This window comes from Vidua chalybeata, chromosome 3, assembly GCF_026979565.1.
Source record: "Vidua chalybeata isolate OUT-0048 chromosome 3, bVidCha1 merged haplotype, whole genome shotgun sequence".
NCBI classification, from domain to species: Eukaryota; Metazoa; Chordata; class Aves; order Passeriformes; family Viduidae; genus Vidua; species Vidua chalybeata.
In genome coordinates this window covers 68,578,074-68,594,118 of record NC_071532.1, presented here as the reverse complement: position 1 = coordinate 68,594,118, position 16,045 = coordinate 68,578,074, and the positions used below count along the sequence as shown (strand labels likewise).

Here is a 16,045-nt window from a genome sequence, read left to right as displayed (position 1 = left end):
TAAAAATGCAGAATGGAGCATTTCAGAAATGAACTTGTGAAGACCCAGAGCTTTAGTATAGTTCAAGATCCCAGGGCAGATAATCCAGTGGGGGTGGGGGTTGTTCATTTGCTGGCTTAATTTAAGCCTCACCCATGGGGGCAGTGAGAACACAGCCATTTCCAGGTTTGGTATCTGGCATAGTGAGCAGGTTGTTCCCTAAGCCTCCTGATGGCAGCCCCCAGCCTTTTACCTGAACACGGAAGGTGGGCACGTGCATTCCGTGTCTGGAGAAGTCCTTGTAACCATAGCTCGTATCCTCAAAGTGGCGAGACACATCTCTTGTTGCTGCAGATTCTTCATCTTCTGTTAATGTCAAATAGAATTTCACACAATTTGGAAAGAACAAATTGGAAGTGTATGAGCAGAACACCTGTAGAAGAATGGGTCTCTGTGCTTTTTAATCAAAAAAACATTTTCACTGGACTACCTGTATTAAGATTCTCTGGTACAGCTCTGTGACTGCAGCTATGGTGTTCAGAAGCAACTCCATGAAAAACACTCAGGTTTTTTTCTTACAGACAAGCATCTTTTTTGCCCTTCTGTTGTACTGCAGTCCTATCCCCTGAATCTAGGGGACATTTTCTCCCTAACTCAAGAGGTCTGTAAAACTGTCAGGGGAAAAACCTCATTTGGAACAGAGAGCTTATTAAAAGAGAGACTTTTGAGACTCTCAAGCCAAGTATGTCTTAGAGGAAATTGTATTGAAGAGCCCATTACAACCCTAAACTTTCAATAGATTAAGTATTGTCTCTCAGTCATCTGAAAAGTAATGTTTCATACACTTAAATACCAAAGCATGCCAAGTGTCTTGTTTTTAGAGCATCTTGCATCTCCTGTGAAACTTCTAAAACTCTCAAGAGAGAAAGTCCATTTCTTCTGGAGATTTCTATTAAACACAGTTTTGGTCAGAGAGTGTTTTGGTGTGTCTGTGAGCAGCCACAAATCTTGGCACTACTTTGCTTTTAAGTGTTCCTGAGAGAAAACAAGGCATCCCTAATCATAATTCCTTCAAAGAAATGGTAATGTTTCTGTGACATCTAATAGCACTTCTTTCCCCTTCTGCAGGAATATTTCTACAAATAATTTGGAAAAGTCTTAATAAATACATATACAGACTACATCTGCGCTACCTGAAGAGCACACAAACATGCTTTCTCTCTTCTCTCTTTCAAAACGCGTGGCCATCTCTTCTTGGCTGGCTTCCTCTTCATCTCTGCACTCCTGCAGCTGCTTCATCTTCTCCATAAGAGCTTCAACTTCACAGACAGACTCTGTAGACTAAAAAGAAGAGAAAGACATTTCAATTTCATGCAACAGGAACTGACAATGATGGCAGAAATTGCCAAGCCAGAAAGTTTAAACACAACTGAAGTCCTTTACATCTTTAAATAAAGATTTTTCAAGGAACACAGTTTTTGAAAGAAACCTGTACTGACACAATGGTTTAGATTTAGTCATCATCTTTTCTTAATTAGACCCCTGTGTTTTGAGCATGATTTAAAAATCACAGCATTTTGGAACTAGTTGTTCTTACACTAAAATTAGTTTCTCTTAGTCTAAATGTTCAGCAACTGAAAAACAAGGAGCTGTAACAGAAATTCTGATAGAGGAAGTAACCACAATTTACCACCCAACTGTATTTTTCTCCTCCTCTGCTCACAAAGAAGAAACATTGAAGGAAAAAGGAAGGTGAGTATAAATGCAGATTTAAGGAAGCCTCAAAAGAAAGCCAGTGCAAGATAATTGTCTTTCACAAGAGTTGTTTTAACACCACAAGAATTCAGTAATTGATCTTGTAAACATTCATCAGCACCAACGTAGAGTAAAATTATCTTTAATTTATACAGTTCTGCCCCTTTCCTCCCTGCCTTTTGCAGTTTGGTCCTTCAGAGAGCCAGCAAGCTCCATCAAACAAATTTAAATGCCAACCACACCACTGCAGTAAAATATCACAGGCAAGGATCTTGCAGTGAGAACACCCTCATGGCTGTTCCTAAACCAACACTTAGTTCACATAATTCTTTTCACCAAGGGAAAACAAGTCCAGATCAGCATAACTGCTGCAAGCAGGAGAGAGTGTTTTAAAGAGAGTCTCAAAGTTGTGAATGATCTGGTAAAAATGGTCTGTGTGGTGCATGACAAACACCTCCAGGCAAAGAAGTCAGAGCATGAAATCAAAGGAAGAGCCAACTTTCCACTGCACCGATGAAAAAAGCTTTCCTGGCCACTGCTGCTCAGGACACGTGTCATGAACTAGCTGAGGCTGGGACTCATCACAGTTCACCTTTATGCATGACAGGCAGAAAAAAAAAGACAACAGAGATTGTGTCTGCTTCTCCCTTTGGTAGCTTTCCCTAGCTTCCCAATATCATTTCAGCTCCTCCTAAATGCATTTTTTCAACACCCACACCTGGATTAGGCTCATCAATCCCACTCTCAAAAGAAGGAAAAGAGACAGGCCACGTATTAAGTTTACAAAGAAATGACTACCGTTGGAAGAGATTGTTTGTTCAGACAGACACTTACTGGAATACTTCCAGCTGGGCTGGCATGGATTTCATCCACCCCATGGTAACCATTTGTTATATCACATATGCAATAGTTACTGACAGAGGGGGGCCTGAAGGTGTGACCCCCTTCACAGTCGATCTCTGGGCTGATCCCACAGCCAAACGTGAAGGAAGCAAGGGAGTGGTAGTGTGTAAGGAGAACGACTGCATGGATCAGCTCTGCCAGGGACCAGCTGTTCTCTTCTGTCTTCAGAAGTTGCTTAAAAATAATGCAAGACAAAAGTATTAAAGTAATTCATTTGACCCCACCTTAACGCAGTTTATCAACACATTTCTTTGTCAGGTGAAATTACTTTTCTGACATCCAAACATGCTTCCTAACTCTCTGCTGCCATTAGTGTGCTCGCTGACCTGCCAGACACAGACCTGCGTGGTTACACCACAAAGGACACAATTTCTCTTCCCTCCCTGTCCCTGGGCAATTGAGTAAGTTGGGGTTTCTCTTTTGCACCATGTGGTTTCTATCGAGGCCATACTGACTTGCATTGAAATTTCACACCTCTGATGAAGGTGCAACCACAACTGTTACATGTTTGTTCAAATTGTCTTTACAGCATCTGAAAACCCAGGCAACTCCTTGCAGATCAGCTGTGTAAAAACCTGGCACAGGCTCCCTCCATCTTGTCCCTGTGGGTGGAATGCTCTAGATTCGACAAGAAGCTTCAAACCCCAACTTCCCCTTCAGGCAGGAAAGTGTGGGAGGTTTGGGGCCTTCTGGCAGAGCATGTGCCCTCCCCCACGGCACAGCGTCCTGCCTCAGCTGGACCTGCCACCACCTCTCACCCGGCCAGGCAGCACGGAGGAAGTCCCAGCACCCACGTGCTCCTTGCTACAGGCACGGAGGAGAGCAGAAGGGGTGGAAGAAGCAGCCCCTTAGTGGTTTGTTGGTGCTGCAGTCCTGGCTGTCCCGTACCACCACCACTCCACTGGGCAGCTCTGCCAGCCTGTTCTCTCCATCCCACCTGAAAACTTATCACTTGAACTGGCAGCAAGCAGACAAAAATGTGGTGGTTGGTGTTCTGCCTGGCCTCTGGCAGCATCTCAGAAACACCTGGGGATTCTGGCTACTGAAAGCACACAGCTTGAGGAGGGAGGTGCACACCTGAGCACCTCGTCACTGCACCAACAGAATTCCAAAATGACAGAGAAATTTCAGGGTGTTGTAAATTAAATTTGTTACTCATTTAACAGCAGTTATCCTGTTAGTTTTATACAACAGGGCACAAGTGATACTAGATCATGCAGTGATGTAGCACTGAAATCAAAGTCATACCACAGAACATCTTTCACCCTGTCTGGCTCTGAATCCCAAGAATCTGTGATTACTTTACTGAAAAGAGGGGACATTCACATTACTCCATGAAAGACCTACCTCAATATGTTCCTTGGTGATAAGCCAGGGTCGGTGAGCCAACATTTTGTTCAGTTCTCCTAAATTTTGCAATTTTTGAGGTGCATTTTCCAGACCATTCAACCATTTCGGGTCTCCACCGACATGAAGAAAGTCATTCACGTGGAGGTTAACAAGGTAAGAGCACTGATGTCGTGCTGCAGCCTAGAAGGGAAAACAGTGTGATACAGAAAACAATTACAGAAAGTTAGTGCTTTATGAGAAATACCATGAGGCATAATTTTCTCAAAACATCCAAGAATAAGATTTGCACTGATCAAAGACTCAAGTAAAAAAAGATTTCTGAGATTAACACTTCAGCTTGTTTTGATTATTGTTCTCGCAACACAAATATCCCTTGTTCATATACACCATCGTTATGCTGGCTACAGGTGCAACATGCCTATACCCAGGGAGAAATACAGGCATGGATTTATTGCATGTCCTGAAGCAAGTAATCCATACTGCATCCCACTCCCCAGGGGGAAGAAGCTGTCTCTAGATGCATCTTTACCAGCAACAATCAAAAGCAGGTTTTAGATTGCATGTGGCAAGAGAGACTATGGGCAGCTCCTCAGCAAAGAAAGGCCCAGTATCATTTACTCCAGCCCTTTCTACATCAAATTAAGACACAGCCCAAAACTTTAATTCTACTTCAGCAAGCAAAGATCATTGAACTGGCAGATTAAAAGTTAGAAATCAACCACTTTTGGCAGAAAACTTGCTCAGAATTTACATACTCAGAAATGCACAATGGGACCAGCTACTGAGTTAAAGAGAAGTGTATGTGACAGGACACAGACACAAAAACAAGCTTTCTTGAGAAACAGTTTCTGAGATAGTAAGGAAGCCAATAACAAACAAATTATCTCATTTCTATAGCATGCTTTTCCTCTTTTTCTCACAGTCCTACCAAATCTATGAACATAAAGTGCTGATCTTCTGAAACCATCTGTAAAGCAGACACCAACAAACCTACTCTGCTTTTCCCTTAGCTGCTGGTGAAATGCCTTTCCAGCTAGAAACTGCAAAACACAGCAACAGCTGCTGTCAGACAGGGCTGGAGCCGCGGCCAGCGTGGCAGTTTCTGCCGGGTGCGTACCATTATCCCGATGTAGTGCCGGTAATGGAGCGGGAGCGGGCCATCCATTTGCAGGAGATAGTGCTGAGTTTTTAGAAAGCTTTCGAGATACTGCGGGTGGAAAACCATCACCAAGGTGACGTTGTCCAGTCGGCCCAGCGTGGCAAAAGACTCTGCAAACAGTGTGTGCATCGTGGCGTCCTCCTTTCCCACCTGAATTGTCTGATTGGAGAGAAGGAGCAATGAGCAATATTGTCCAAGTACCACCAATAAAATAGCAAATACATACATTACCACAGAACCCAGAGGCCCCAAGTGCAAGGAATTATACTATAAATCTATTACTGGCGTTAAATCAGTGCACATAAGGCACATTAAATCCCTGTAATACCTCTCATTTAGGAGATCACAAGTGGTTATACCAGCAAAAGGAGATTTTTGGCTTTAGTCTCTCTCTAATACAACACTGACTTCTCATTTTTAACTGTCTCACCTTCACTTTCTTGAATACCCCAGGTTGATCTTAGTTTATTATAACTAAAAGCTAATTGAATCATCATTTTTACTACGGGAAAAAAGGGAAAGAAGCAAAAAGCTGGCTAAGATGACAAGAGAGAAAAAAAAAGGAAATTTAAGAAGACTAAAATTCCTAGAAAACCACAGGCATATTACTAACTTTTCCTCTGCTCCAAATTCTCTTACCAGACAATCAGGAGAGAAGCAGCAGAAATGCTCATCCACAGCACTCTGAAGCTTCTCAAATTCTTCAGAGTGGTAGAGGCAGCTCAAGGAAAAGCAATCCCAGAGCAGAGGGGCAGGTACCTTGTGGACCAGTAGGAAATTACATCCGGATGTTCACAAGGAAACAGTATTGGGTTTCTCTCATACTAGATAGCAGAATGGGAGGGGTCATAACTATTCCAAAGCTCCCCAAGGCTCTCACTGTTCTGTACACTAGAACTGTGGCCAAAGTCTCAGGACTGAATGTGATCACTCCTGAAAATGTTTTGCAGATCAGCAGCTGTCCTGAAACCACTGTGGGCTACTACTAAAATGATGTTCCTTAAAAGCATAAAGTTCACTATGTACTTGAAAACACTACCACACCTCCTTCTCAGGGATGAATCTGCTTGGTCCGTGTCCCAGTGGTCTAGGAATTCTTATTCCAAGTTCCTAGAAAAGAAAATTACACCACCTCAGCATTTAGTTATAAACAGCTTTTTAGCTGTGGTTGCAAGAAAGAAAAGAGTTCTCCGTTCAGAGCTGGGCTTATTTGGGTACTTGTGGTACTCTTGCACGGGCACTTTTACTAGTACTGTTTGTACAAATGCAAATCATTTTTTATACAAGTGCTTTATAATTAGCTGTACTTGTTTACAGCACACTGCCCCACTCCAGCAACAAAAAGTTCAACAACAAAGGCCCTGTCAACCAAAGAAAACACACACAAATTTATATGCATGCACACACACAAACACACTACAGGCTGGTTCACAGAAAATTCTGTATAAAGCATATTTTGGCAGGGTGTCCAGGACAAGGAGTTCCGAACATGCCGGCTGCTGTGTGGTTATGCCACTGATACAAAACGAGGCTGCTGTGTGTGTGTACATCCGCAGTTCGCCAGCACACAACACCCTGTGCATCTGTCAGGAAATGAAACAGCTGTAACCCTAATCAGATTTCTTCTTCCCAACCTCAAAGAGCACTTAAACTGCTGAAAGTACCTGATCTACATTTGCATCTGCTTTCTTTTCAAGATAGGATAAAAAGCTATTCACATTTGCAGGGAAGGAGGGAGGGAGGGGAATTTACTTCATCAGAACAGCAGCAGCCACATCTTTGCACCCGCTTGTGTGGATGTGTTGCCTTGCAGGGAAGGTGGAGGCTGGATAACCCTGACAGTTCACTACTTGTCCTCTCCTTTGGCCAGATGAAGTTTTCTGACAGGCTTATGGCACCGTGGGCCTTTCCTGCAGCCAAGGAGCAAACACATGGAAGACTTGGGTGCATTTGTGTCCTGCCCATTAACATGGTTCCCTTCGGAAGGGGGGGAGCCGTGTGTTCCGGGGCAGTCTCTCTAGCACAGAGCAGCCCACTGAGAAGGCACAGCAGGTTCCAGGGGCCAGGTACCAAAGCAGGACATGGCCTCACTTCACACTTTCACACATGTCCCCCATGCCATTGCTGCAGAGGCTCCTCTGCCGTGTGTGTGGCACTCGCTGCAAACCAGCTCTCCTGAGGGGATTACTCCCCAGTGAGCAGTTTGGCTTCCCCAGGAAAGATGGGAGCCCTGCCAGCTGATGGCATGGCACTCTTACAGATGGAGGGAGAGCTGGGATTAAAGCTGAGGATGGAGCTGAGTGCTAAACACTAGGCATTATATAAACTAATGGTTTAGGCTCCTTACCTGTGCCCTCTTTCCCAATCATCTTTTAGAACGTATGCATTGCCTGTGTTCCATAGCCAAACCCACCCATTTTGTGACCATACCAACTTCTCAAGCAGGTTTAGATGAATAAACACCAAGCACTGAGCCAGTTCAGCCCACACAGACCAGAGGGGCACCTTCACCTGGTCCAGGCCTCAGAGCAGATTATTCCCCAAGAGCTGCCTGCCAAATGCAGTTGTTAACTTTATCACATTTTCCCCACATAGGTAAAGGCTGTTATAAACATTCAATACTTAGTAGTGGTTGCACTCACTACTGCACTTTTTTTCTCTTTAGCTGAGGTTTCTATTTGCACAAGTTTCACTGTACAAGAAGCAATTTTATTAATCAGTTACTGTTTCCTGAACTTTCCCCTAAGATTAAAAAATAACTCCAGAGACCTGGAAACAATGAGTTCAGGCCTAAGTGGCAACTGCCAAACTCTTTAGACTCTGACAGTCTCCTTAAATCCCAAAGACAGATGCCTTCATTTCTCAAGTCTTACTTGGATAAAATAAGATCAAAGGGCATCTCTTAAAAACAGTCTTTTCACTTTTTCCCTTCAGTGTAGCTTTTTCCTGCTGTGTCCCAACACACACAAGCAAATTTTGCCTGTCAGTCAAGCAATGCCACTTGTAGGATGGAATTTATCAACATCTCTTTAAAACTTCAGCAGAGCTTCTTATTTTGGCTATAACTACGCTCGAGAAACATCCTATAGCCAAACAACAGCAAGCAAAAAGAGAGATAATTTAAATTGTAAACAGGATTTAATTTAGCAGATGTCTGCAGTTTGCCAGATCAAGCCCTCCAAGATAAATACCTTGAAGTTCAATTCTTGAACAACTGTTTTTCAGTTTTTCCTTTTCCCAGAACAGTTAGAGGAAGGAAAAAACCTCCAAACCCAGATTTAAGAACCTGAGATGAGCAGACTACTGATGTATTTTGCTTCACAATCTAAAATACATCACAATCAATGCATTTCTATGTATTAAAGCATACAGAGGTCAAACTTAAAATTGCACAGCACATAACAGGTTATATTACTCAACTATCCAAACCCTCACTGCAAAGTGACTTAAGAGATTTTTTAATGATTAAATGAGTTGCTTTGTTTTCCATCAGGAGAGGGATCATCCCCCTGATATCATGGCACCAGCCTAGTACTTGAGAATCTTGGGGTCAAGGCTCTGTTGTGACAGAGACGTAACAAAGGATTTGTGAAGATGAGCCTGTTTCTCATCTGCAAAATGGGGGTTTCTTCCAGAGGGTGCTGAGAACAGAAGCAACTTGCCATGAGATGCATGCTTAACACAGTCATGAGAGCTGTGTAAAATGTGACCCATTAGAAGCCTTTTGAAAACTTGTTCTTCAGTTACAAGCTATGGCAGACCTTTCAAAAACTATTTTTCTCTCTTTTTTGGAAGCAGCATTTAATCAAGTTCTCCTACTACTTCAGAAATAGCTGTGTGCTTCCAGCATCCCAGCATTTCAAATACTCAATAGCACAGTAATAATTCTCCAAACGGTCCTAGTGAATCTCTCCTTTGTCCAGAACGTATGTCTATGCTTCATGATATCCTTCATTAAACCTCCATCTTCCAAATACACTCAACTCAGGGAGCAACACTCTCCCTCTCAAAGGCAAGACCTGCATCCTGACCAGATCCTGACACGCCACTACCTCTCTCTCCTGACCTCACTCCTCATCTCACCTTTCTCTTAAAGCACCATCTCACCTGAAGCACCAACAAGCACTTGGTGAAGCAGTTGTGTCTAGGACAAGCAGCAGCTGGAAAAAAGCCTGTATTCCTTTTGGTTATTCCAAAAGTATAAGCAACTTTCATATGATTCCAGACCACAGAATTGCACACCAAAGTGACCTACTTAGTGACATATTCTCTGCATCGAACTTCTCCTGGCTCCTTTCCTCCTGTTTGTCAACCTCACCACACCACTTTCATTCAGTCTAGAAACTCTGCAGCTGAAAACAGCTCAAAGCTCAGCAGAAAGCCAACCACAACTGAGGCTTTAGGTGCAAATAAATAATAACAATAATAACAATAATGATGATTGTGATGCATCAGACACGCTCCATCTTCAAAGCCAGAACATAAAACTAAGGTGGCTGCAAAGCTGCGCACCAAGGGTGGAACACCTAGAAGCTCAAGCTAATAGAAGGAGGTGGGCCTTGCTGGATGGCAATCCACTTCACTGCTCACCTTCTGGACATACCTTGACAGAAAAGCAAGACTTTAGCCATGTAAGTGCTGTATTGCTGCATTGACAGAGACAACCTCAAAAAACACAGAAAAGCCTCCCCTTCCCCCTTGTGTAATGTAACTTGTATTTCTGTACAGCCACTATTATTATTTCCATGGGAACTATGCTCACCAAGTACCCATCATTTCTCAATATACACATCCCTCACCACTGCCATATCAGCCCAGCATCACATCTCATGCAATTAGATAATGCAAGATTCCTGTAAGGTAGGACAAGCACATTATCTCCCATCAAGGAGAAAAAAATCCCTCAGAAATGAAAAAGCTACACATCTTAGAGAAGCTGCTACAGAGCTGAGTTCTCTGAAGTCACAGGCTAATGCCCTAATTATCAGACTGTGTGCCTGTTCAGAGACTTCTCAGCCAGGAAATGCTTTATGCAAATTTACACCAAGAAAAAGCACTGCAGAGCTGAGACAGAAAAGTTAATGAGACAACTCTGCAAGCTTAATTATATACTTCCCAGTCATCACTTACTCTCACCAGTCTGGCTCAATTAGCACATCCAACTCCACAAGGACAACCAGACCAAAAGCCTGTACTGCCTGCACATACATGCTCAGAGAAGACCACTCTAAAGCCTCAAACATGTAAATTCACACAATGTAGAGCTTTTCTGTATCTTACAGCTGTTGATCCAGCCCAATTATTAGATAGCTTTTTTAAGCCTCTTGACAGGAACATCATTCCTGTCAAATTTATGTAAAAGCCTGAGATAAAAAACTGAACTGCAGTAGTGTAGAAGAGGTTTGTAAACACTTACAGTACAACACACATTACCTCTGCTAGTAATAGAACATCATCTGCTTTGTTTCTGAATCTCTTTAAAAAAAAAAAAAAAAGAAAAGTCACAGTCTAAGCAGACACACAGTATCTGAAATTTCACCTAGAAACACAACTAAGCTACAAGCTGGGTCACAGAGCCTGTGGAACAGGAACATCTATCTAACGTAAGCTACAGTTCTTCCTCCATTGTATGCCTAAAATGCTTTTTTAGATCCTTGTTCATCCCTCACTACTGGCTCCTTGCAGCTAGAGCTCTGCCCCTTATCACAAAACCTCTCACAAAACTCCGTGGTAGTTTTGTCCAATGAATCTGGGGACTGTGACCAAACTGCTAATTTTCACTCATTCAGGACTGATGAGCTATGATCCACAGTGCTCACTCAGACTGCTTCCCTGGTGTTAGCACAGTGAGTCATTTTGCTCCCCTCAAGTACAGTCAGTACCACTATCAAGTCTACCAGATTTGTATCTACCAGAAAGACTTATTTACATACTTACTTACCCCATCTCTAAAGGGCAAGGGGAACATTTTATCATAGACAAGCCACAGGCAAAGTAAAATTATAATTATCAATTTACTTCACTAAACTACATTTGAATTAACATCTTTATCTGAATCATCTATGTCCTGATTAAGCACTAAGTGCTGCTAGATTCAAACAAAATTATATGAAAATCACACCCCATAACACAATATAAAACAATCTAAGGTAATGAACCAGAGAAGGGAAATGAGATTGAGGTGAATTTTTTGGAGTTCATATTTTTTCTAGATAACCAGTCATCATTTTACATAATCTAAGTGCTTTCCTACCCAAGCTTAGGGTTAAGAAAGGCACAATGAGCTGTGAGTTAAAAACTCTTCAACACAATCTCCTGGTAGAATTAACTCCTCCAGCATGCCTGCGCTGAAAATTCAACTTAGTATAATATGATGAGCATTTGAGGCATGGGCATTAAAAACACCCATTTAGGGCTTTATAAGCTTATAGGATGCAATGCCCCTAAGCATATAAGTGTCCAAGAAGGTTGTGAAGCACTTCCAAGGGAGACTTGGCACTTACCAGTCTAAGAGGCTTCATGCTGCTCCTGCTGCTGTGCTCACTGTGAACTGTCTGGCTCCTACTTCCTTTTTAAAGGCCACCGGCAGCAAAACCTCACTGGTGGTGACACTGAGGCTACAAGTGAAGTTTCCTTGTTTAGGACCTTAACAACAAGGACTGGCACAACTGGGCCCACAGGACAAGCTGTCCCCAAACTGATACATACTCAGCTTAAAAACTGTATTTTCAGTTCTGCAAAATGCAGTAGCTACTGTAGTTTCCATACTGGTCAGAAAACATTTAGGAAGGAGGGAATTAAGAACGAAGAATGGTGATTAAATATATTTTTTTTCCTACACACAGAGAAATCCTACATATTTTCTAAATGTGGGGCTATGCAGAGCTGGCCATTTTTCCTATTTTATTTGTTTACTTAATCCTGAAGTAGCTGCAATTGTTGTGGCTTTCCCAAACAAACCATGATCCACATTAAAATGACAGGAAAAAATTATCCTAGAAATGCTCATGTACTTTAAATTTTTGTACTGGTTCCGTTTGCTGGGTATTGCAGACTGTCATTCAGCTGAAGCAATAGACATGTCTCCACTTGTACGGATTTAAAGAACCGGGAACAAGCACTCCCCCTCTGTTACAAAGCGCTTTGTTACACAGACCTAGCGCTCTTCACTGGAATTAGAGCATAGCAAATGCTGAACTGTTCCTCTTTCATATAGAGTGTGTTATTCTTACATGAATTTAAAGATGCAAATGACTTAAATTTCATTATAATTTCTCAGAATGTCTCAAAGTCTTTTGAAGTACCCGATTTTAAAAACATCCCCATCTAGTTTATGTGACTTGATTCAAGACAGAAATCAAGGCAAGGGAGAGTGTGTCCAAGATCACACACCTTGTTCACAACGGAAGGAATAAAAGCAAAGCCCAGACTCCTCTGTCTCCATCTCTAGCACCTCTTTGGTCATTTTCTAGGACTGAGCAGTACAAGCAGGTTCAGCTGCAGTAGTCTCAAGGTGCCTGCCTGTGTGCTACCTTACACTTACTCAGCATCAACAGCTCTTCCTGAAGCGGTTTTGTGACACAACTGCCTAGAGTCCACAACCCAATTTACTTTTGATATGAGCTCACTGAAACTGAGGCTGTTTCAATGATTAGTGCCTAGTTTTTTTTTATATGGCACTTCTGTAATGAAACAGAAAGCATTAAAGGGCAAAGGATTTCGAATGAATGCCTGCAAATTCCCTGCTGTAAACACTATTTACATACCAATAAATTGGTGACACAGAAGGAAACAGTCTAAATGTGACAGTAACCGTTTGCATTACATAGACTGTACTGCTGGATTATGTCAAAGCAAAGCCTATATCCATATATCCATATATATGTATCCATATGTATCCATATGAAGTACTGGGTTACTCTAAATCAGAGAAATACAAAACAGGCTCTGCCGCAACCTACGCCAGTTCTGAGGATTTAAAAGTTTCCTTTAAAAGAAGGATCTTAACTTGGTGACACTAAGAAATTTACAAGAGTGATACAAATCAGCAGGTTTATTCCTGCCCAAAATAATGCTCTTGACTGGCATTTGTTTATAATTACAGCCCTTCTCCATGAGAAACACAGGACCAGCCATACTGTTTTCAAAAGGATAACCCAAATCTATGCAAGAACGATGTAAACGCCTGGCAATTCCGAGGCAAAAACCACCTGAACGATCCCGAGAACTCTGCAGAAGCACCCGGTTACCACACACACCAGCGGAACACAGCCCTCCTGGGAGCAGGGGAGTCGCGGAGGATAGCGACAGCATCTGCACTGTCACCGCAGGCAGCAGCTGCTTATCCCGCGGCTGAAGAGGACCTGCGAACCCCGAACGACACCCTCCGAGCGAAGAGCCCGCAGGGAAACGCCGCTGCTGCCTCCTCAGCCCCGCGGATGATCCGCAGGGGGCTGCCCGGCTCCCGCCCCCCCCTTCCAGCAGGGATTTCTCTGGGGGATGCGCCCGGGGAGAGAGACCCCCGCCCCTGGGGGCCTCAGCGCCGCGGGGACAGGCGGCGGGGGCACCGCGGCCACTCGCGGGTACCTGGTGCTGCCGGCCCGGCCTCGCCACCATCCGGCCGGTGCTGCGGGGCTGGGGCCGGGCTCGCCGCTCTCGCAGCCCCGCTGGGCTCTGCCCCAGCGCCGCCGGGGCGGTCCCAGCCCCGTCCCGCCCGCCCGGTGCAGGGGCGGAGCGGCGGCCGGGGCGCTGCCCCGCCGGGGACCGGAGCTCGCCGCGACCCCGCGGCTGCTCCCTGCGCCCGGGAGTGGCACCAGATGCCACGGGCGGGGGCACAAGAGGCGGCAGCCCCCGTCCAGTCCACCCTGGCCCGGCAGGGCAGCCTCGAGCCCCGGACCCCTCGGCTCCGTTCCGCTCTCCTCCCCGGCACAGAGACGCTCCTGGGACGATGCTTTCCGCTCCCCTCTCCTGTTCCTTATGCAAGAGTTTCTACCTTTTCTTTAAGCAACAAAATAATTACGGCTTTTAAACCGAGAAATCGCAGGAGGTTCGCATTTTGCAGATATTTGTGTGACTAATTGCGCTGCTGCTGCTGCAGAAATCTGGCCGCCTGCCTATTCCCAAGATCATAACAGTCCTGGGCAAACATATGTTTTGCAATCGTATCAGCAAAACACTCGGCCTTTGTTTGCAGCAGGCTGTGCTGTGCCTGCCGACCCCCCAGGACTGTAAACTCTGCCAGATGCCTCGCATCTCCCACCTCTTTTGGTCTGGGATTTTATGTCACCAGTTATTTCAAAAGAAACAGTCCCTGAGCTGACCCATGTGATTTTTACTTCTTTTTTCTTTCACAACATTTTAAGATCTATAAAGCTACATTCTGTTAGATAGTTTTACTTCAAATAAATTGAATTAAACTAAAATATGGTAGACCCCAAGAGGAGATCTTCTGTTGCAGTTTTCATGGGAGAAGGGCCAGGACAGCTCTGAAGCCCTAAACATACTCACCTGGGGGAGGAAGGCTTCTGCCTACAATTCAGGCTGTGTGGTTTTGATCTGTACCAAGTTATCTTAACAACCAAGCAAGGAAATTCCGTGACACTGAACTTTACACTTCTGTTAAATGTAAAACTGAACACTGCAAAATTGCACACAAACTGTTCCTGTTATCAAACCTAGCAGCTAAATGCAGAAAACACTGAGGACAGTGCTCTCAGGGGAACATGGCAACATGATGCAAGTCAGCACTTTGCACATCTCTAATTCCTGAGCCTTAAAGGCTTTCTTTCCTCTCCTGTTTTCAAACACCACCAGGCCTCTGGGTCATGCAATTAATGCTGGAGAACCAAGAGATACTCTACTGCTCAAGGCTCAGCAGCAGTTACAAGATTAAATTACCTAGAGATGTCCAAGTTCCACAGTTCCATTCTTACCTGGGGCCTCGGCTTGAAGCTGCTAAGTTTCTCCAGAAGAAACTGAGTGTCCTTACCTACTTGCACTTTATAAAATGCTCAACAGAATCATGGAGAAAGAATAATGCAATACTGGCAGAGAAGATTCCATTTTGTGAGCTAATAAAATAAACTAATGAAGAACAGTGTTTAATTCCCACTGCTTACTTCCTTACTTCAGGACAAGTTATAACAAAAAGGTGGCATGGGCTCCTCTTTCAGCAGAGGCAGAGAACTGGCTAGCACACAGAAAAACTATTGAAAGGGAGAGAAATTACCTGAAAGCTGAAATGCAAGAAGCCTCCCTGGATGCTTCTTGCTGAAATGCAAGAAGCCTCCCTGGATGACAGACAAATGGTCATCCCCTTCAATGAATTTGTTAATACTCTTGGAAGAAGGGATGGGGGAGGAGGAGAACTCCCTCACTTCCAGAGTGGTTCTATCCCCCCTTGTGGTCATTTGTACTGCCTGGGTATTTGTGAGGAAACCTGTTTATATTAACAGTTGTTCCTATACAAAGAACTTTGGCAGATACAGATTCTTTTCTGGCATCATGCAAGGGAAATTCTCTCTCTTTAAACAACCAACTCAACAACAGAAGGTAGGAAATTGTATCATGTTCTCCGCTTTCTCTGTCAGGAGAGATGGAGGCAGTGACAGCATGTCAGAAAAACTGTGTACAAAGGGGAAGAGGAAGTTGCACAGCCACAGCAAACAAGTAATAATGGACTTAAAAGATCTCCCATATGGCCAGAGTACACAAGCCCTGCTCAGGCCCCAGGTATGCCTCTGCCTTAGCAGAATCCCATCACCCAGTCTGCTGCAAGCCCTTTTTCCACCCCAGCCCTCACACAAGTATTTCCAAAGTGCAACTCCTCCAAACTAAAGAGCTCACACAAACCTGAGCCCCCTGCTCATCTATAAATCAGTACACAATTGCAGACTGAAA

The 16,045-nt window shown here is 44.0% G+C and overlaps 2 protein-coding genes across 6 annotated transcripts in view; one reads left to right on the top strand and one right to left on the bottom strand.

Moving 5' to 3' along the window:
- Positions 1-3,455, top strand: part of ARMC2 (armadillo repeat containing 2) — a 71,251-nt gene extending 67,796 nt beyond the window's left edge. The window contains exon 20 of one of the 2 annotated variants that reach the window (XM_053936799.1): positions 3,167-3,455. The gene's annotated coding sequence lies outside the window, so the exon portion shown is untranslated. Of the gene's footprint in view, positions 1-1,107; positions 1,194-3,166 lie in introns of those variants that run through there. The other variant, XM_053936798.1, reaches the window with a different exon arrangement.
- The window catches only part of SESN1 (sestrin 1), a 78,571-nt gene that overhangs the window by 3,403 nt on the left and 59,123 nt on the right, over positions 1-16,045 (bottom strand). The window contains exons 1-7 of one of the 4 annotated variants that reach the window (XM_053936805.1): positions 13,733-13,831; positions 6,191-6,256; positions 5,105-5,305; positions 3,985-4,167; positions 2,569-2,811; positions 1,173-1,320; positions 233-345 (exon numbers count right to left, since the gene is read on the bottom strand). In XM_053936805.1, coding sequence (XP_053792780.1) covers positions 233-345; positions 1,173-1,320; positions 2,569-2,811; positions 3,985-4,167; positions 5,105-5,305; positions 6,191-6,256; positions 13,733-13,762 — 984 coding nt within the window. In that variant the 5' untranslated portion in view covers positions 13,763-13,831. Of the gene's footprint in view, positions 1-232; positions 346-1,172; positions 1,321-2,568; positions 2,812-3,984; positions 4,168-5,104; positions 5,306-5,785; positions 5,878-6,190; positions 6,257-11,649; positions 11,713-13,732; positions 13,832-16,045 lie in introns of those variants that run through there. The other 3 variants (XM_053936806.1, XM_053936804.1, XM_053936807.1) reach the window with 3 other exon arrangements.